Source organism: Crinia signifera, chromosome 3 (genome assembly GCF_055691185.1).
Source record: "Crinia signifera chromosome 3, ASM5569118v1, whole genome shotgun sequence".
NCBI classification, from domain to species: domain Eukaryota; kingdom Metazoa; phylum Chordata; class Amphibia; order Anura; family Myobatrachidae; genus Crinia; species Crinia signifera.
The window spans coordinates 242,154,624-242,177,936 of NC_139219.1; the positions used below are offsets into that span (position 1 = coordinate 242,154,624).

General features: G+C 43.9%; 1 protein-coding gene across 2 annotated transcripts in view; it reads left to right on the forward strand.

Annotated features, from left to right (window-relative positions):
* The window catches only part of TNFSF10 (TNF superfamily member 10), a 59,694-nt gene extending 38,081 nt beyond the window's left edge, over positions 1 to 21,613 (forward strand). For both annotated transcript variants that reach the window (XM_083177746.1, XM_083177745.1), the window contains exons 2-5: positions 12,820 to 12,969; positions 13,118 to 13,163; positions 13,895 to 14,008; positions 19,496 to 21,613. In XM_083177746.1, coding sequence (XP_083033872.1) covers positions 12,820 to 12,969; positions 13,118 to 13,163; positions 13,895 to 14,008; positions 19,496 to 19,911 — 726 coding nt within the window. In that variant the 3' untranslated portion in view covers positions 19,912 to 21,613. The remainder of the gene's footprint in view (positions 1 to 12,819; positions 12,970 to 13,117; positions 13,164 to 13,894; positions 14,009 to 19,495) is intronic.
* The last annotated feature ends 1,700 nt before the right edge of the window (positions 21,614 to 23,313 follow it).

Genomic DNA, 23,313 nt, shown 5'->3' on the forward strand with positions numbered 1-23,313 from the left:
CTAGGATGCCTAATAATCAGTGTCTCACCCCGAAATGCATCCACATTCCATAACATAATAAAATATATAATTTTACTTTCTGATATTACAAATAAATGACAATGAAATAGCAAAAATGAGAAACCTTTAAAAAATAAAATTCCCAGATACTGCTTTTACTGTATACATATAATTCACTATAATCTCCACAGCACTGCTATGCAATCATAATGATTGCGCATCAGTAACCAGAGGCGGAACTAGCGCATTGTGGGCCCAGGTGTGAAAATATGCTTTGGGCCCCCCTCAAAATGGGAACAGTGTGCGCCAAAAATAGACTGCAATGTGTGTGTATGTGTGGGATTGGGGTAATAGGCTGCGGGATGGGTGGGTTTAGGCTGTGGAGGGGGGGGATGCGTGGGTTTAGGATGCAGGTGGTTGGTGAATAATTGGGCTGTGGGTGTATAGATAGGTTTAGGCTACTGGGGGTGTATAATGAAGGTTAGGCTTGAGAGGTGGGGAGTGTATAGTGAGAGCTGAGCTGCAGGGGAGGGGGTGTATGGTTAAAGTTAGGCTGGTGGGGGGTGTAAGGTTTGTGCACCATTATATTATTCATTTGTTTTTCTGCCCTCCTGTTCACTGTTATATTTGAAGTATATATTTTTGGTCCCACCATATTTTTAGAAATGTCCCCCATTGTATTTTAATTTCTGTACCCCCAGCCCCCCAATAATTAGAGGTGTGTCAGCTGTGTCACCCCCCTCCCCCCTCCCCTCCCCTCCCCCCTCCCCTCCCCTCCCCTCAAAGTAACTTACCTCGGTCAGCATCTGCCATTGCCGCTTATCCTGTTGCTCCTCCTCGAGTGACAGTCCTCCCGTGCTCAGCCTCAGAGCAGACAAGAAATCACTTCCTGTCTGACTCAGAGACTGAGAGCAGCAACAGGCAGCCTTGCGATTGGCTGCCTGTTGCTTTGGCTACTGAAGACCAGCTTCCAGTCACCGGCCGGAAATGGATGCAGAGGTACAGGGCGCTGCTGCCTCTACATCCATATATCTGTCTGACAGCCACCCTGCCCGGCCGCATACCCCCGCTGCCCAGCCGCATACCCCCGCTACATACCCCCCCCCCGTGCGCTGCCCGGCCGCACACCCCCCCCTGCCCGTCAGCATACCTTCCGCCGGCCGCGGACGCGCGTAGAGCCACATATATATTTTTTAAAACACAGAACTTTGACATGCACTGCACCGTCTGCACCGGCGGTAGTTCCGCCCCTGTCAGTAACCCTGTATGTTTGACACCTTTACCAACCTGTGCCCCACTTATCACCTCCTCACCAGCAGAGACCTCTCTACTCCTCTACATGGTATCCAGGTGGTAGGTCGACGATGTCATTGTCGCCAGTCAATGGGTGGGCACCATATTGTCAACACGGACAAACAGTTAGAAACATAGAATTTTACGGCAGATAAGAACCACTTGGCCCATCTAGTTTGCCCCTTTTTTTAAACATGTTACCTCAAACCATATTTGATCCTTATTTTTTTGTAAGGATATCAATATGCCTATCCCAAGCATGTTTAAATTGTACTACTGTATTTGCGTCTACCACCTCTGATGGGAGGCTATTCCACTTATCTACTACTCTTTCTGTGAAAAAATTCTTCCTCACATTTCCCCTGAATCTTCCTCCCTCTAGTTTCAGTGCATGTCCTCGTGTTCTGTTGCTCCTCTTCCTGTGAAGAATGTCTCCCACCTGTACCTTGTTAAAGCCCTTGATATATTTGAAAGTTTCTATCAAAACAAGCAAAGGGTCAACATTGCTATGATCAACACATTAAAAGGTCGGCATGAGTTTTTGGGGATACCTTCCATGGTACTCTTTACTTAGCAGGGCGCCCACGATTTTGATCATGGGCATCGCAGGTAAAAGAATCGCGTTGATCGCATCGCATGCGGGCAAAAAAATCGCATGCGATGCGATCGCCGCGATTAACGCGATTTTCCATAGGGAACAATGTTAAATGGGTCAATTAACCCTGGGCCCCCCAATTGTTAACGCCACCCCACGATCAACGTGAACCCGAAGCGTGGCGAGCGCAGCGAGCCCGCGAGGGGCGGTGGTACGCGTCCTCCGACCTTTTCATACCCCCACTATCCACGTCGGCGTGGAGTTGAGAATAGATAGTGTGGCGAGCGGATGCAGATACCTTCACAGGTAAACGCGTCCCTTCGCGGGCTTCACAGGTATCCGCGTCCCCTCGCTGCGCTCGCCACGCTTCGGGCTCGGTGGCTCGCTGCGCTCGCCACACTATCTATTCTCAACTCCACGCCGACGTGGATAGTGGGGGTATGAAAAGGTCGGAGGACGCGTACCGCCGCCGCTCGCCACGCTTCGAGTTCATGAGTTCATGTTGATCGTGGGGTGGCGTTAACAATTGGGGGGACCAGGGTGGCTATTTGGGGTCTGTGGGCCATTTAACATTGTTCCCAATGTTAAATCGGGTCCATTGACCCATTTAACATTGTTCCCTATGGAAAATTGCGGTAATCGCGTCTGTTGCATCGCATGCGTTTTTTGGCCGCATGCGATGCGACCGACGCGATTTACATTTTTAACATGGAGTCCAATGGAAAATCGCGTCGGTCGCATCGCAAATGGCATGCGATGTGCATGCGATGCCCGCGATGGGCGCCCTGCTAAGTAAAGAGTACCCTTTCCATTTTTGACCTTTTTCATACTTTATCTGTGCTACATGACTGGTAGTTTACATGACATAATGATGTCATGGTGACATGACAATATTTTGGTGCATCATATCGTCCAGTGTGTACATGATGCACGCTCTCACGGGTCATATGTGCGATGTGGTCACAGACATAATATAATTGGGATCACATCGCATGGAGGGACCTTGCATTCTGGGTGGCCTTGTCCTGTGCTGGGTGGCCCTCAGCATGCAAGAGACAGCAGTTGCAGGTTTGCTATTTTAGTAAAATTACAACTGCTGCCGAATCAGGCCCTTTATGTTTGCATTAGAAGTGGACAGTGGAATATTGCAAACTAATGCATTGTGGGACTTCCGGGCAGAGAATCGAGCTCCTATCCCATATACCAGTGATGGCTAACCTTGACACTCCAGCTGTTGTTGAACTACACATCCCAGCATGCCCTGCATCAGTTTTAGCATGGACAAATAGTAAAACTAAAGCAGGGCATGCTGGGATGTGTAGTTCAATAACAGCTGGAGTGTCAAGGTTAGCCATCACTGATATATACAGTAGGTGTGAACAATAAGAACAAACAGGGCAGCACAGATGGTGTAATGGTTAGCCTTACTGCCTCACAGCACTGAGGTCATGGGTTCAATCCCCACCATGGCTCTAACTGTGCGGAGTTTGTATATTCTCCCCGTGCTTGCGTGGGTTTCCTCCGGGTACTTCGGTTTCCTCCCACAATCCAAAAATATACAGGTAGGTTAATTGGCTTCCAACAAAATTAACCCTAGAATGTCTGTGTGCGTGTACATGTGGTAGGGAATATAGATTGTAAGCTCCTCTGGGGCAGGGATTGATGTGAATGTTCAAATATTCTCTGTAAAACGCTGCTGAATATGTGTGTGCTATATAAGAAACTGTTAATAAATAAGAAGCAAGATTTATGTAAACAATCTAAGCAGCTGCAGCTTGCAACTCACTCAATTGAATGTGTGTGGAATATAGATTGTTATGATGTAATTTACATTATGCATCAACCTTGCTTGCCTTTTTCTACAGATTAAAGAGCCAGTGAGGCCCATGCTGTTAGTAGATACATGGCTAGGAGCAAGGAACTGGGAAAACTGTGGAGTTGCCCATCTGGCTCAAAAACCTCTCCAAAAATGACCTTGTTTTCTTCCACTTCCTAGGTATCCTATCTTATTTCCTCATGCAAGCCCATGAAATGTATTGTCCTTGGAGCACATACAAAATGATACATAAACAAAAGTCCAAGTGTTTTGTTTGAAATTATTATAAATCGAAACTTGCAGTAAATGTTTTGCATTGCCCAGTGTGAGTGTCTGTGATTAATCCTGGGAGTGTCTGCATTTTATCCTGTTTTTCACAAAACGAAACAGAAAGTATCCTTCCTCGGGTCAGAGCACCGAGTGCACCTCATGTTTACTTACTGCAAACTTATCTGTTCTCTATTAAGACGCGACTGTGTCATTTAAGGCTCCCATAAAAGTTTTATGACATATAAACAAAAATGAAGGTAGCAAGTGCAGAGTTTCACAACCGTTTCAAAATTGAAAACAAATGATTCTGTATTTATTAGTGTTAACGCGCCAGCACATTAACCATATGTTTTCAGAATATTTCAGGTTTTTGTTTGTTTGTTTGTCTCCCCCCACACACTTTTATTTATACTCATCCCCTGGTGCCCTGGTGCATTGCATGGGTGCACCAGTGGATATCTCGGGCCATTATTCTGGTTCACTCGCAAAGGCAAATTCCTTCTCAAATGGACAAAACCACGTGCACTGCAGGGGAGGCAGATGTAACATGTGGAGAGAGAGTTAGATTTGGGTGGGATTTTACTTCAAATTGATATCTATATTGCAGTGTAAAAATAAAACAGTCAGTATTTACCCTGCACAGAAACAAAATAACTCACCCAAATCTAATTCTCTCTGCACAAGTTACATCTGTTTGGTCCATTTGAGAAGGAATTTGCTTTTGTGAATGAACCAGAATAAGGGCCCTCCTGTGTCCAGTATTACAAGTATCACTACCATGGTACATAAAATACAAGTTGGCCTAAATAAAGTATTTCCAAACACAGGAGGGTAGAACAAAGTTCAGTGTAGGTAAATTTGGCAGGTATGAAAGTTGTTATTGTGCGGGAGATATTTACCTTTGTACAGCAGTAATCTCTTTCAAGGACACTGCAATCAGACTGCATTTATCTGAAATTGAAACAGAGAACAACGTGCATCTAGTCATAACAAATGTAAAGACCATATTAAAGATATCAACTTCTAGATTAATATCTGTTATAATATTCCATTTTGGGATCACTGATTCTTTATGTTGACATAAAAATGTTGTTAACATGCCTAAACCTGAACTCGATTATTGATTTCATGTAATTGGTTAAGTTATTGATCAGATCATTGTGAGACATGGTGGCAAACATGACCGACGTGTTTTGCCAAAATCATAATTTGCTGTTTATGATCAAATGGAACAAATTTTATTGCAGATCATCAGAAAACTAGTTATACTAAAGGTGCCCATACACGTACCAATTACCCAGTACTTTTTGTGCTAAAATAGCATCGTTGTGCATGCATTGTGCATGCGATACAATGCTATTTTAGCACAAAAAGTACCGGGTAATTGGTACGTGTATGGGCAGCTTTAGGGGCAGAGGCATACAGGAATATAGAGGTTCATCAGAAAACTAGTTATACTTAGGGGCCGGGGCATACAGGCATATAGAGGTGCATCAGGAAAGTAGTTATACTAAGGGGCCGAGGCATACAGGTGCATCAGGAAAGTAGGTATACTAAGGGGGCGGGGAATACAGGAATATAGAGGTGCATCAGAAAAGTAGTTATACTAAGGGGCCAGGGCTTACAGGTATATAGAGGTGCATCAGAAAAGTAGTTATACTAAGGGGCCAGGGCATACAGGTATATTGAGGTGCATCGGAAAAGTAGTAATACTAAGGGGCCGGGGCATACAGGTATATAGAGGTGCATCAGGAAAGTAGTTATACTAAGGGGCCGGGGCATACAGGTATAGAGGTGCATCAGGAAAGTAGTTATACTAAGAGGCCGAGGCATACAGGTGCATCAGGAAAGTAGGTATACTAAGGGGCCGGGGAATACAGGAATATAGAGGTGCATCAGAAAAGTAGTTATACTAAGGGGCCAGGGCATACAGGTATATTGAGGTGCATCGGAAAAGTAGTAATACTAAGGGGCCGGGGCATACAGGTATATAGAGGTGCATCAGGAAAGTAGTTATACTAAGGGGCCGGGGCATACAGGTATAGAGGTGCATCAGGAAAGTAGTTATACTAAGGGGCCGAGGCATACAGGTGCATCAGGAAAGTAGGTATACTAAGGGGCCAGGGCATACAGGTATATAGGGGTGCATCAGGAAAGTAGTTATACTAAGGGGCCGGGGCATACAGGAATATAGAGGTACATCAGGAAAGTAGGTATACTAAGGGGCCAGGGCATACAGGTATATTGAGGTGCATCAGAAAAGTAGTTATACTAAGGGGCCGGGGAATACAGGAATATAGAGGTGCATCAGGAAAGTAGTTATACTAAGGGGCCGGGGCATGCAGGTATATAGAGGTGCATCAGAAAACTAGTTATACTAAGGGGCCGGGGAATACAGGTATATAGAGGTGCATTAAAAACCTTTTAAGCATAAATAACTTTACATTTCTTCTCTTCATTCCTGAAGGTATCTCAGAGTTGTGCTGCAGCTTTGTGCACTTTAGGCCTGAATCAGATCTGTTTGCCAGCCTAGAAAACAGATAAACGCTGCCCGCCTGTTGGCCGACCGTACACCCCCGGCCCTCAGATCCAGTTGCTAACATGCGAGGAGATGCCTACGCAAACACATCCCACTCACATGTGACCACAAGGAGGATAAATCATTTGATGTTCGCTGACCATCGAATGATTTCTTCAGCCTTTAAAGTCTATCCTTACTTTTCAGATGCCCGCAGATCACCCAATTGGGGGCTGGTCCTAACCTCATATGACGTCAGCCAACTACCCGACGCAGGCATCATCACACCTGCGTTCCCCTGCTGCCGTCCCCTGCCGTCTCCTCACAGTGCCAAAGCATCGTCAAGTGTGATACTCGCCAAAGGCATTCGCACTGGGGTCTGCACATGAGCATATACGGGCATGCGCAGATCCCCCACCATCAAAAACGGGTACAAATTCGAAACCCGACGGGCATCTGAATCGGCCCTTTTATGTAGAGTTTTGACAGGCTTTTCGATGGAACTTCATTATATTGTACAGAATGCTAAAGCCCCATGCACACTAGGCAAGAAAGTAAAATCTATTACTCAGATCGGCCCTTCTGAGCAATATGCTTTACGTTCTCGTCTAGTACAGCCAATATCATTAATGATGTGCGCACCCTCTTCTGTTCAGTACGGACAACGGAAGACCTTGTTAATGCATGGCCCCTAATCCCCCCATCGCTCACCCCCTGCCAGCATCGGCTAGTGTGTATGCTCTTGCCGATGGCGACACTGCACTGGGTCCCCGATGACTCCAATATCGCACACACCGCATTATGAACACCACAACTTAAGAAATTGACAGCGTCAGAAAGCATGAGTGTGTGGGTCCAGTCACGTACATTACATTTTGGGTACCCAGCATCCTAGAGCTTTTGTTTAGGATGTAGTGGGATGTGATGCTGCAATTCACTTTCACCACAGTATTTGGATGGATACAAGCATTTTCAGCTCAGATCAGTGAGCCTGATTCAGAATTGGAAGCAAATCACGTTGTTGCTAATGCTGTAGGCCCTGTATTTTGTACATATACCCCCTCTGCCTTCATCCCACCTCTTACACACAAAACGTTGAACTTCTGAGCAAACCCATGGTTTCTCAGAATGTCAATCAGAACTAAGATGTCAGGGCCAGTGACCGACTGTGACATACCAACAAAACGATTGTGCCATGACCACGTTTCTCTAGCCACCCCCATTACCTCCCATAAACACTCCCCAGCTGTTAATCACTCTGCATCCATATTCTCTGTATGAGCGTGGCCAGTAAACCATTGTGACCAGTGGCTGCTTGTACCGTATGTCAGAAGGGGGGCTGCCGCTGGCAGTGATGCATGCACCCCCCCCCCCCTGCCGCCGCCACTGCTCCTCATGGTCCCCACCATAGATGTAGCATTCCTGGTGCTTGTATTATGATGACGGGACTGGCGCATGCGCAGTACAAACCTCTGTATTGCACATGCAGCCAGCTTCTATGGGCTGCTTCGGCAACAGCCCATAGAAGTGATGTCTTGGTCCCGGCACCTGTATAACACAGATAGCAGGGTCCGGCGCATTTGCAGAACCGATGTAGGTACTGCACATGCGCAACCCTCAGATTTTATGGGCTGACGGTCGATAGTAAACTAGAGAGGGGTCCCAGATGGAGGGAGCATCTACCAATGGGACTGCCTTTTTCACTGGCAGGTCAGACTTCCAATAGGAAGTCACTGCCAGTCCCAGTGAAGCCAGAGCAGTCTCACAGACTGCATCTGGCTTCACTACAGTGGCGGATTTTACCTGGGGGGGCTGCAGCCCATAGGAAAAAGTCGCCACAGATCGTTTCACATACGCAGTGCAACTGTGAAGCATGAGAAGTATAAAACTATTGGCCAACTGCACAAACACTGAATCAGGCACTACATGAGGAAATACTTATAAAAATTACTGGAATCTCTTGGTTTGATTCTACAATCAGATTATTTACATTGTAAAGATAAACTGGATTGATTTTAAAAGAAAATTGCTTCCTTCAGTTATAGAAAACATTAGCCCTGTAAAGCACTGGGCTCATGATAGTGTGTACACATTGGGCCGTATTCTGCTTCACTTGCAAAAGCAAATTCACTCTCTAATGGACAAAACCATATGCACTGCAGGTGGGGCAGATGTAACATGTGCAGAGAGAGTTAGATTTGGGTGAGGTTTGTATTTCAAACTGATATCTATATTGCAGTATAAAAATAAAGCAGCCAATATTTTCTCTGTACAGAAATATTTACTCTGCAGTGCATATGGTTTTGTCCATTAGAGAGTGAATCTTCTTTTGCAAGTGAACCAGAATCAGGCCCAGTATGTAGTTGCTGATGCATGCTCCCACGTGTCATCAGCAACATTCTCCTTCGGCCTTGCACGCAGCTCAATCTGAGGATATCATCAACAGCATCCTGCTGGATGTGGCCACTGAAGATATATCTTTAGGTATTTTGCAAGATTGCAGTGTGTATGCACATTCAGACCAGAACAATTATCGGACAACAGTGTATGCGCATGTTACGATGTGCACTTGTGCGAACTGTCCGTGCAAAGCCATCACTGGCTGCTCCCAGGGTGATTGCATGACTGCAAATTAATTTGCTGCTGTGCACATGGGTGGGAATTTTCGTGTGCGGGGCGGCATGGGACAGAGTTTACCTGATCGCTGGGCTCCGAAAACTCGCAGCCCAGTGATCAGATCTGAAACGGCCCCTTATCCTTTGTCCCGGAGTTCCAGGGAAATCCAGTAGGCCAGGGACTAATGTGAATTATTACTTAGGATAAGAAGTGAGAACATCCAACATGACTGCCTTCCTCCCATGCCATATCATGGGCCAGACGTATCAAGCTTCAAAAAGTGATAAAATTGAGAGTGATAAGCAACCAGCCAATCAGCTCCTGGGGAGATGCTCTAACATCCGTGCCCCCTTACCGCCGCCCATCGCTGGCTACCGCAAACATAATTATTACATATGCTGTCCTTTGCGGTGGAAGACAGCGGTCCCCCTCCCTCCGTTACCCGGCGATGCTGCTGCTGCGCCAGGCTCTCCTCCTCCTTGCACCCGGAAGAGGATCATAGTGCAGGGAGGAGGAGGTCACAGGTCCAGGCAGCACAGCTCTGTGCTGCCCAGACACAGGTAAGGGGTGGTCGGTACGGGGGGGGGGGGGGGGTCACGTTAGAAGCCCATAGGCTTCATTTTTCTGGCGATGCCCCCCGTCGCGATAACCCGGCGGGGGATGCCTAGAGCATCCCAAACTGCGGTAAAAACCCGATAACGGGGACCTTATGTAAAAAGTGTCCCCTGGCTGAGGCGAGACACCGCAGGGTTTTGGAGCCCGGTGCTGGTTTTACCCATATTTTAACATAGAACCATGCACAGATCTCAATGATGGCCTGTTTGAAAATCGGAAAAAATACGGATTTCTAAAGAATACGCAAGTAAAAGGATTGATATATGTACGTAAACCAAAATAAAAATGGGGATTTACGGACGTATTCTATTGATGGTGTATTTATTCGTATTTTTTTGGAACTGCCGGAAAATCCGAACGGAAAATTACGATTTGTACACATTTCAGCCTTAGTAAATTATACAATGTGTGAAATACGAAAGTATTTCACATCGAATGGGTAAAAATACTACCATTCGTACCCATTCGATCTTAGTAAATTTCCTCCTAAAAGTTTATAAGATCTCGACTTTTGAGGAAGTAAAACGACATTTAAATCAGCTCAGTTTTCCCCTTCTTTTAGTCCTTGTTTTTTATCTTCCTGAAGATCCTTGTAGGCTTGTTTACTGCAGTAATGTGTACTTTGTGTGTCTGGTATAAAACAATAACTGCAGATTTACATACAGTATGATAGCCTTGAATTGATTAAGAAGTAAAAAAACAAAAACATCCTTGTCTCGTAATGAACCCTTGAAGACAAGGTGACCCAGTTAGTAATGTCTGGTGTTAACAATAAAAAAAAATGAAAGAAGCAACTTTCTGCAAGTCTGATAACCTGTCAGCAGTTGTTACTGAGATATGATTTATACAACTAGTAGTGGACCTTGTAATAAAATGGGGGCCTCTCTTTTTTTTTTTTTTTATTGGCAGGCATACATTTCTCATTTTTTCTTTTGTTTACAAATGAGTGAAAACGTGATAACTGTTTTGTGCCCATTTATCACTGTATATTTGGTTATATCCCCGAAGAAACCCATTTTCAGGGGGTAGCCACAAATATTAAGTATCACCTGAATGTAAGAATAAGGAGCTGCATCAGATATCTCCAATACTCCTGTGTGATCCCTCCATTCCCGAACCCAGCTGCATCCCCCCTTGGTTTCTGTGGAACGTTCCAGCAGCAGACAGAGCACATGTGTGTGCTCAGTAATACATGCCGCCAATGGGATTGCATATTGCCATGCTGTAAGATCCCACCCAGATTACATTGAATATGTGACCCATAATTATTGGGCCCCTTTTAGATAGATATGAAAGCAGCTACTCAGCTGTGCTTGGTTGGGATACTCTGCAGGACTTTAAACATACATCGAAAAAAAAACATCCAGAATATGCAAGACGCTGCAAAAAGTCTAATTAATCCACCATTATCTCCCGCCCTGATTATTGTAATCAGGGCCAAAATAAAAGAGGAGGGGGCCAGTGTGCAGTCTTCAGCTTGAGCCCCCTTCTCTCTCTCCCTCTCTCTAGCCGGTAATGGGGCCGATGTACTGTATTAAGCCTTAAAAAAGAGATAAACGCAAGAGCGATAAAGAGTGATAAATGGTAACCTTAACTGAACTGCAACTTTAGTATCACTCACCTACCTATTAAAACACAGCAGTGGCAGATTTCTGCAAATTATTTCTGTGGACGGTAACTTGTTCCTTACTGGTTGGCGCATACATTTGTATTGTTAAGTATCTGCTGAAGGTGCAGTTGTCTTCAGAATACAGTCGATTAAGGGTGCTCAGACCATAAGAGTCTTAAAGACATATCTAGTTCGGACAAAGTAGCTCTTCTTGAACTGCATAGTCTTGAGATGTTCAGGAAATAATTAGCAATTTAGCCATTAGTAATCTTGCTTTTCATTTGTAGTTTAGATATGTGGTTACTATATTAATACTATATATTACAAATTGTTATGCTTTATTGTACAGTATTCACTATGGTGGCATATCATTATAAAGTATTGCTAATTAAATTATTAGGTTTATTCTGATGCGTATACTCTTTATACATGGACTAATGCTGCCCATAGTCTAAACCAGGGGTGGGGAACCTCAGGCCCGGGGGCCGTATGTGGCCCCCGTAGCCGGTCTGAGTGGCCCTCCCACCTGCCCGGTGGCTTTGCCGGGAGTCAAGTACAGGGGAATTCTCGCAAGCGGTCGGTAGTTCTCACGAGATTCCTCTTAATCAACAGCAGCCGGAGACTGTCAGTCCTATTCAGCGGCAGCCGCCGTAACGTGGAACGGCTGCAGAAGGAGAATTTGTAAGAGAAATTTTTACTTATGGCCCCTGAAGGATTTTTTCCCCATACAAACAGCCCTTGGCACAAAAAAGGTACCCCACCCCTGGTCTAAACAATAATGTAGACAATCAGACCAAATGTATAAAGAGTGACGTTGAGTAATATACACTGCATGATGCATGGGCACAGCATGGAATTGGCGATCAGGAGGATCCAACCTGTTTGATAATCAAATCAAACAATTATTTTGTCGTTTTTAAGGGCTTTGACAACTATTGTTCATGTACATAAACTGGACTATACTAATTCAGAACTGTCATGCTTTGGTCAGATCTGAACAATTACTAGTATGGCCAGCTTATGATTTTCCCATTTAAAGGATCTGTACACCTGTCAAATGTCAATCCCTTTATTAGGGATCAGCAGGAAAGCTATAAAAAGAATGGAGATTTTTCAAAATTGTTATTATTTCAGCAGAAATATAAGGAGATATATGAATGTTAGAGATTGTAACTGTCAAAATGTTGTAATTGATGACTGTGATTCATGCTTTACTCCATTCACCTACCCTTTAGCCTTATGTACCTGCCCATAGACACACACACACACACACACACACACACACACACACACACACGCACGCACACCTTGATGCTAAAGACCAATGATAAAAGTAATAAAATGCTATATTGGTAAATGCTTTACTTTCATGGATTTTTCTGAGTGCTAAGGGCTGTAATATTGTGAAGTAATACAAGGCAATGTGTATACCATGAGTTTTGTACATCCAGGGAAATAAAAATCCTCCAATATTGTTTTTTTCCCAGCTGCATGAAGACTACATCAGAAACAATATTGCGTGTTTGGTGGATGAAGATCTTCTAGATGTCTCTCAAACTGCAGATATTGATGATGTTGATGGGAAGGAGGACCCTTGCTGGGCAGTAAAGACACAGCTTCAAATTTTAATCAGAAAGGTAACTTACTGTGCCTACAAAACAAGAAGCAACAATAATTATTTCTTGCCACTCTTCTTATTGATAGGGTCTGTACAATAGCGACATATACTTTGATATTGACTGTATTGCGTTTATTAAAACTTCTATTTGGGATGTTTTCTTATAGATTCTGATGAGCAATTATGGACGTGATATAACATCAGTTATTAGAGGTATTTATTTTTTTATCTTTGGGTATATTAATATTTTTATTACAGCTCTAAGGTCATGCCCTTAAAATGGGTTTCTAGTCCGCATTTCCGTATCCGTGTTAATGATCAAAATGCTAACAAATGTTCTGTGTGTCCATGATTTTGACATTGTACAAGTCGACAATGTTTACTCATGCACTTAGGGTTATGGTTAAGCTGCTATTAGTGTAAGGCTGCAGTTAGAGTTAGTTATAAGCACTGTTCACATTCAGGCCCTCATTCTGGTCTGTTCGGAATGGGGCCATGAACACGCTGGCCGTTCCCATGGCTATGAGGGTGGTCGATTCTTCCACTGAGAAAGAATCAAAGTCGAAAACAACTGTACCAATTTTTTCAACATTCAGAAAATCAGCACTTAGATTGAAAAAGGACATATATGTTGTAATACTTTCTAAATTTAATTTCAATGACTCATGTGTATATTCTTTCTCATACTAGCAAAGGGGCTCATTTTCTCATTACTATTACTAATTACAGTATAATTAATACGTGAGGATGGCTAGCTTGTTTAATAACCTTACTGTGGCCGCATGCTACAGTACCTGTGCAGTACATACAGTACATACAGTGCCATCATTGTTACAGTACTGTTACATTTTATTTTTCTACATTATGTGCACCAATGACTTTAAGTAAACCAGGCATCATACAACAGTATTCAATAACTATTCAATTTCTTCATTTTCATCTAGAAAAAGTAGCAAAAATTCCTCCACTGGTTGCTGCTGGGAAACAAGCATATTCTGGACAACTGATTGCTGCACATGTTGCTGGAAGTAATGTGAAAGCCACAAGTTCCCTGCAAAGTATGATATTAGCATTATACTACATTTATACAGACATATTGTATGCTTTAGTGTTATCTCAAACCGGTCATCAAGTCTAACTAGTGGTTCTAACTCACAATAAATACAGCTGTAAAATCAGTTTGGTTATATTTTGGGCGGACTGCAGGAATTTAACACTGTGGGAGTCAGGGCCTTACGCTTAGGGGCGGATCCAGGGAGGGGAGGGGATGGGATGGGTGGGGGGGGGGGTTTGTGGTACCAGTGTGTACGCTCAGATAGAGAGAGAGAGAGGAGGAGAGTAGAGAGAGGGCGGGAAGGGGATTAAAACTAGCCCTGGCAATTAAAAGTACTCAGGCCCACCTTTGCATCAAAAGTGAACGACGTGGTTGTGCGCGCGCACCGGAAAAGGCTGTGTGGCCACACTCCTTGAGTGTAGTGCACCACATCATATACCACTTTTACACATTATGCTACAAAATAGTAGCCACCATTATATTTGCTTCTTACACATGATGCCAAATGGAATGAGCCAAAATCACATAATGTCACATGGATAAAGCCAAAATTCACAATATGTTCCATAAACATGGACATTGCGCGCCAAGGGCACACGTCAAGAATTTACACTGTAATGCCCATTACATGTTAAACCACACACCATAATGTCCATTACATATTATGCCAAACACCGTAATGCCTATTACAAATTATGCTATATAAATGCTGCTTATCTACATGCTCATTGCAGGGATTCCATGCTCATTGCAGGGATTCCATGCTCGTTGCCAGGGGTTCCATGTTCGTTGCCATGTGGGATTACATGCACATTGCCATGTGGGATTACATGCTCATTGCAATGTCAGAATATATGTTTGTTGCCATTTGGGATTACATGCTCATTGCCATGTGGGATTACATGCTCATTGCCATGTTGGATTACATAAACGTTGTCATTTGGGATTGCATGCTCGTTGCCATGTAGGATTACATGCTTGTTGCCTTGTGGGAATACATGGTCGTTGCCAAGGGGGAATACATGTTCGCCGTAAGAGGGGGGGCAGCAGCCGCCGGGAAGAAATTACAGCCATTGACAACCAGGCAGAGAGTGGGGGGGCTGCCTGGCTGTATTTAGAGCACTGCAGGTCCCGACTATTTGAAATCTTGCGCTGCCACCTGCCAGGTTTGCGAGCCAGTCGGAGCTCACTTGCGGTCCAGCAGCCAATTAGGAGCAACATTCGTCATCAAAAACAAGCCATCCTGGCTGCACAAACCCCCTCGCATTTGGCATTGAATACTGCCCATAGTGTCACACACATGCATACAGTCACACACACACACACACACATAGATCTAGTCAACCACCTGTGTATGTGTACATACATACATATATACATTCACACATACATATAAATACTTAGTCACACACACACACACGCATGCATACATACATAAATAGATACAGTCATACACTACATATAATACACATATATATATATGTATGAACTTTTCATACCCCCACTATCCACGTCGGCGTGGAGTTGAGAATAGAAAGTGTGGCGAGCGCAGCGAGCCACCGAGCCTGAAGTGTGGTGAGCGCAGCGAGCCCCGCGAGGGGACGCGGATACCTTCACAGGTATCGGAGTCCCCTCGCGGGCTTCACAGGTATCCGCGTCCCCTCGCGGGGTTCGCTGCGCTCGCCACGCTTCGGGCTCGGTGGCTCGCTGCGCTCGCCACACTTTCTATTCTCAACTCCACGCCGACGTGGATAGTGGGGGTATGAAAAGGTCGGAGGACGCGTACCGCCGCCCCTCGCGGGCTTGCTGCGCTCGCCACGCTTCGGGTTCACGTTTATAGTGGGGGGGTGGCGTGGGGGTGCATTAGGGTGCTTATACAATGTTTAATCGCATCGCATTGTATGCCATATACAATGTCATACAATTTTAAAATTGTATGGCATTGTACAGTATCGCGCGATATCGCGTCGCATCGCATACCATCGCATGCCTTATGGTATGCGATGCGATGGGCGCCGCCAAAATACACAAGTACCGAAAAATCCTCTGACAAGAACATTGTATAAAATTTGATTTAATGCCTATATTTTAAATAAATGTTTTATATTTGAAAATCTTGTCTATGGATATAAAAATTCGAAGAATTGGGAAAGACTTAAGTAAATACTATTGAATATAGGGCACTATATAACACTTTTGTGGTGGTATATATATATATATATATATATATATATATATATATATATATATATATATAGTATATATATATAGGCAGTGTCCCCTCCCTGTGTCCCTTTTACCTTGTAGGTATAGTCCTCATCAATGTGGGATTGCTGTTGCTCCTCTCACGTTGCTGTTGGCGCTGATTGCACAAAGTGTTGTGTAACCCGCACAGCCTGGTCTGCATTACAGTTGTGACTAAAGAATTGGGACTCAGGCCCTTATTCTGATCGGTGCGGATATATCCGCGTGCGTTTGGCCCGCCGATGTTTTGTGTCTGCGCATGTGCAGAGGCGTCTCTGCGCATGTGCGAGCGGGGCGTACGGCCAAATCCCGCATGAAATGTGAACACTCCGAACAGGGGGTGGAGAGGGGCGTGAAGGGCTATTTGGGCTCATTACCATATGCATACGCCCCGCGTTTCATGGGAGTTCCCATGAAAACGCTGGGCGTACGTATGGTAATGCGGCCGTGACGCACGTGTAGGGGGCGGACATATGACATCGCCGGATGTCAGCTGCCCGCCCAGATCCCTGCTTTTGCACGGAAAAATGTCCGTGTGGTCTGAGGTTGCGGGTGCTGGTGGAGCACACAGTCCTGCATTCGATGGTCTGCGACCATCGAATGATGGGGGAGGTTCCCTTAGAGAGAGGAGGCGTATTCCGTGAAAAATACACGTGCGGTCCGTTCGGACAGCTTCTTACCGCATACGGACGGAGTTGGCGATTCGTATGGAAGGCGGAGTTTCGCACGCACGGTCCTGGCCGCATAATCGGCTCCGGCCGCACCGATCAGAATAAGGGCCTCAGTGCCTGAGAGACGGAGGCCTGTGGTTCTTGTCCCCTCTGTCCCCCTTAATTTGGCTCTATCTTTATTCAACATAGTCTGTTAGGGCCAATATAATAAATTGGGATAAATCTTTGCACAACAATTTCATTCTGGCTGCTGTCACTTCCATTTAAACATCCCACTACTTTCTTATGTCATCAGAATCTTCATATAAACTTGACTACTTTTACTAGAAAACTTTTAAAATGAAAAGACTCCTAAAAAAACATACTTTGTATTGAATGAACATACAAGTCATGTGAGAACAGCTGCACATGAAAACAGGATGTGTACAATTTGCAAAACAAGTATAATCCTATACTACACAGCATGTGTAAAGTATATAATAATTATACAGTTAGTGTGCAAATGGGGAACCGTTTGGGGACAACATGACACCTAGTACTGGCAGGGCCCTACCCATGACAGCTTACAGTCTAAAGATGAATAGAATAAATGCAATATACTGTTTACAGACTGAATGAACTGCAATCTGTGGCGTACCAAAGTATTCTGTACTGGCTCTATTCTTTATCATTTTTTATTGATAGATTAAATGGTCCAGTAGTTATGTGTATACTGTACATTATGATGTTACTAGGTTATTATTACAAATCAGGATAGTCCACTATACTGTATGCTTCATATTCATGAGCATGGTCCTCCCTATTTTCTATACGTTCTTACACATCTACCTTCTATGGCATATATTCAATGCCGTGGGCGAGCGGTGACTGCGAGCAGGACTTTTTGCTCGCAGTCACTGCTCACCCTGTCAGTATTCAACTGACCCCCCTCATACGCAAATTCCCCCTCGCTCCGTTTTTTGAGCGAGGGGGAATTTGCGTATGTGCCTCCAAAAGCTGCGAGAATCGAGGCTAATTACAGCGAGTTTGCTGCACTAGCCGCGGCTCTCGCAGTTTAGGGGAATCCTCGCAGTTCTGTGACGGCGAGGATTCCCCCGGAACGTTGCATAGTGCGAGCGGCCGGTGCGGGGGTTAAACTGCGAGGATCGCTGGTTTTCTGTGATCCTCGCAGTTTAACCCCCTCGCCGGCCGCTCGCACTGGCATTGAATACATGCCTATGACTTTGTGTGACAGGACCACTTTAAATATCATTTTTTTTTGGTACTTTTTACTTAGAACGGCGCCCACGATTTTGATCGTGGGCATCGTTAGTAAAAAATCTCGGCCATCTCGGGCATTGAATGCACTAAAAAATCGGGTGCGATGCGACCGACGAGATGCCCGCGATTTCCCATAGGGAACAATGTTAAATGTCTCAATTGACCCAATTTTCCTGTTCAATGCCTCAATTGACCCGATTTTTCCATAGGAAACAATGTTAAATGGGCCACAGAGGCCAAATAGGCACCCTGAAGTGTATAATGGCCACCCGAATTGTTAACGCCACCCCACGATCAACGTCAACCCGAAGCGTGGCGAGCGCAGCGAGCCCGCGAGGGGCGGCGGTACGCGTCCTACGACCTTTTCATACCCCCACTATCCACGTCGGCGTGGAGTTGAGAATAGAAAGTGTGGCGAGCGCAGCGAGCCACCGAGCCCGAAGCGTGGCGAGCGCAGCGAGCCCCGCGAGGGGACGCGGTCAGCTGTGAAGCCCGCGAGGGGACGCGGATACCTGTGAAGGTATCCGCGTCCCCTCGCGGGGCTCGCTGCGCTCGCCACGCTTCGGGCTCGGTGGCTCGCTGCGCTCGCCACACTTTCTATTCTCAACTCCACGCCGACGTGGATAGTGGGGGTATGAAAAGGTCGTAGGACGCTTACCGCCACCCCTCGCGGGCTCGCTGCGCTCGCCACGCTTCGGGTTGACGTTGATCGTGGGGTGGCGTTAACAATTCGGGTGGCCATTATACACTTCAGGGTGCCTATTTGGCCTCTGTGGCCCATTTTACATTGTTTCCTATGGAAAAATTGTGTCAATTGAGGCATTGAACAGGAAAATCGGGTCAATTGAGACATTTAACATTGTTCCCTATGGGAAATCTCGGGCATCTCGTCGGTCGCATCGCACCCGATTTTTTAGTGCATTCAATGCCCGAGATGGCCATGATGGGCGCCCTTCTAAGTAAAGAGTACCTTTTTTTTAAATCTTCCCTGTGAATAATTTGTAACTTAAGGTGCCCATACACTAGTAAGATTTATCTGCAGATCTGGCTGGTTGGAACATAAACATGGTTATGGATGAGTGACAGTTTGTCAGTTTTCCAACATTTCCGAGCAAATGGTCAACTGTCATTTGCTCTCATCCATAACCATGTTTTTGTTCCAACCAGCCAGATCTGCAGATAAATCTGCGTGTGTATGGCCACCTTTATTCTTGTAGTATCAGCCTTAATATTATTATAAGCATATATATTTAATGTCTTAATAAAAGCATGGAAACATTTGACAAACATGTCCCTATATTTTCCCCTCTTTACAGGACCTTTACATGTAAAGTACAGTGGACATAAAATAACTGAATGGAATGAAAATACGCCATCATTTTTCAGCAACATCAGAGTACAAGGTGGAGAGATGCTTATACAAAATAGTGGCCTATATTACATCTACGCACAGACATATTTCCGTCACCAGGATACAGAGGAAGCCAGAGTGAAACAGCTTGTCCAGTATGTTTATAAAGCAACAACAAGATACACAGATCCCTTGGTACTGATGAAAAACGTGAAGACAACTTGTTGGTCAAAAAGCGCAGAATATGGACTTCATTCCATTTACCAAGGTGGAGTTTTTCAGCTGTATGAAGGGGATCGAATATTTGTGACAGTGAGTGATATAAGTATTATTGATATGGATGAAAAAGCAACTTTTTGGGGGGCGTTCCTGGTAAATTGAACAGAAAATGGAAAAAAAGCATGAAAAAAGATACTTAAGCTTCAAAAGTGGAAATCTGATTATGTGCGGATAAATATTGAATGTGCTGAAGCAGATGCTAAAATCATCCCCCACATACAGGCGAAGCAGGCTTATTGCATCATTGCAAATAATTCACTTCAATATCCTAATTCTTTCACTGTTAAAGTATTTACATTTGAAGATGTTAGCACAGATTCCCATTCATTTTTATTCACATGACACTGTTAATTGCAATAACGCCATCTGTACACCACTCTATTTCTGCAATATACTGATACCAGAAATGAGGTGCAATAATAACACAGCACTATATATAAGGAAGCGAATGGGGAGATATCAGCTCAGGAATTTCCTGTAGTAGCACTGGTTGCTAACACATTCTGCCATGACATCATATTAAAATAAAAAGTATATCCATTTTTATTTGGTGCTCAATAGATATATCAAATTCTATTGCACCTCCCAATAACATTAGGAATGTGTATTTCTGCTCTTAATGAAATACATTTGCCATCAGTATCTGCTGTCTAACATTCCTAGGACATCTGGCTTCCAAAGGACTGGACAAGGAACTGTTTTCCTAAATCTACAGTTAGCCATTGGGAATGATCTTCCTCTTTCCAGTGAAACTCATATGATAATATTTTAAGAATGTTATCCAACTGTGAGCATTCATCTTCCATTGATGAATGGCATTACTATTATTATTTCCTATGGAAATGATATTTTCTTATATTAAGAATATTAAATACTCTGTATTAACACAGGATCAGATTCAGAGATGTTTAGAGATTTGTGCATGTGCAGGATTTATATTGCATGTGTGGCGGGGAGCGTTTAGATATACAGTACTGGACCCTCCATCCTGAGTAATATGAGGATTACTCAGATGTTCTCACAAGTGATCCGATGCAGCAGTGATCACAGAAGTTGGCATTTCTTTACACAAGAAGGTGTCAGTAGCATACAAAGATATAACTGCTGTGCATAACGTGTCCATCTCTGAATCAGCCACACAGACAGAAATTTCACTGTAATTATTGTATAAATCATTTTTTTTATATATAAATAAACAAAACAAACAAACACATAAAAGCTTCTTGTACAATTCACAGTTATACTACATATGTAAAATATTCTATACCTTTTGATTAGGGGTGTGACTAACCAATGCTCTGCCTGAGACAGAAACCACACTCTCCTTCAATTTGCTGAACATCATTATTTGTATAAATGTATTATACCGTGCAAAATAATGCTCACTAATGGATGTCATGAAAGGTGCCAATACAAGGTGCGTTTTTGGGTGCGATGCGCACCCCCGCGCACATCGCATCAAACAGCACAGAAAGTAAGCGCAGCCCATACTTTTTGTCCTAGATCGCATCGAATCTAGTACAAAAACAATGCTGTTGTAGCACATCGCATGCTTTTTGTACTTGATGCACTAGTACAAAAAGTATGGAGAACATCGCTCCTTGCATGGACACCTTAAATCAGACTTTCCTCAATTTGTAAAATAGAAAAAAATTATACAATGATCACATATGAATCACTTTATCATTTTAGAGCTAATGTACTTTAACATTGTTGCCATTTGTTATCAATAAGATTTTGTGACTTTATATTTGTATTTTTATACACGGAATTTTTGCTACAAAATAAAACTGTGACTACTTTAGATTCTTTTTTGTTTGTTGCAAATACAAATATCGCTAAAGTGTGAACTCCTGCAGCACATAACTGCTGGAACCAGTGGAAGTGCACCATAAATACGGTGAGCTATTGGTTTTATAATGAAAGTAACGCAAGCAAAGTAACAGCTCAGAACCAAATGAGAACCCAGAAAGCATGATCCCTGGCTCGCATGCACACTGGAAAACCCTGTATTTTAGCAGATTGAAGTGAAGGATACATTAGATCTCTAAAAATATACAAAATGTTCAATGTACACTATGCAGCAGTAGGATAATAGGGATATTCAGATATGCCAAAAATATGCAAATTTCCAGATTCTTGGATTTGGTCTTGTAATCCAAACATCCCTGAACAAAACCAGTTAAGCAAGAACTATGATCCAACAATGCCTGTACTGTATTAGTGCCTGTGCGTTTATTAATAATGCTTTCACAGGACTGTCTTCTTCATGCCATTAAGGCTACATACAGTAATACTTACTGTACTTCAACACCTGTCATTTAACAAAAGTAAAACTCATTTACACTGCACTACAGTTATATTTGCACTTTATGGGGCAGGTTCATTGCTTACAGTGTGGCTGCAGTAAATTGTCAGATTTGGCTAAATGGAAACACATCAGCTCAGTTTAAAGACATTGCAATGATCAATGAGTTTAATCATCGATAGCCATGATGACTCAATCCAAGCTTGTCAAGACCAGCACCATTATGTTTCTGTCAGTACAAACGCAACCAGGGATAATGATCAAGGGGTTTGTAATCCTGGGTCTTCTGAACATGTGTATGCCTGATATTTAAAAGGGCAATGCTTTAACTAGCCATTTCATTAAATATCAGGCATAAACACAATCAGCGATGGATTATACAACTAAACGCTTCTTAAGTAAAAGGTAAACAGTTAAATTGTGCCCAGAATACGTCTCATCTTAGTAAATATCAAGCAGATTTGTCAACTGTAAATATTAAACTAAATGGTTACTGCTTGTTGCAGCTGTGTCATTTGTATAACATAGCTTTCACAAAAGCAGTAAACATTAAGGGGCCCATTTAATATTAATCTCATATAATGCTATCTGGGTGCAATATTAGCACCAAGGATTGCATTGCTGCATGCAAATTGCATGGGAAAATGTATAAACATGCACCCACAGGAACATCCCTGCAAAGTGCTCTAAGGAATTTTGAAGGCTTCTATGCATTCAGGGTCCCACTAACTGTGCATGTGCAGCGGCCATTTTTGAGGGAACCCTCCAGAACTATATCTGTGATGTGTAACTACAATGAGCTACCGCCAGGGGTTAAAGTGGGGGGAATGAGTGGAACTGAGTTCCACCACATGTAATGGGTAGATGAAACTAGCACCTTAGTCTGCACAGTAATTCTAAAATAAAAGCATTATAGTTTTCAGGGGGTGTTCCAAAAACCCTACCATTGGCCCTAGACACACATTCTGCACGTCTCGGTTTGTTGCACCATTGGTAGTACTCAGTGGCGGCCCTCTGCTGCTGCTGCTGTGCTCCCCGTTGCCAGTCCCTGCCGCCGGTACCCTGCACGGGGCATGCGCATGCTCAGTAACTTCATGCATACCTTTGCAGCAGCCCCCGGAGGCTTAATCAGGTTCCCGAGTCCAGCGCATGCGCAGTGTCTGGCTTCATAGGCAGAGAACAGTGGTGGATTTTAC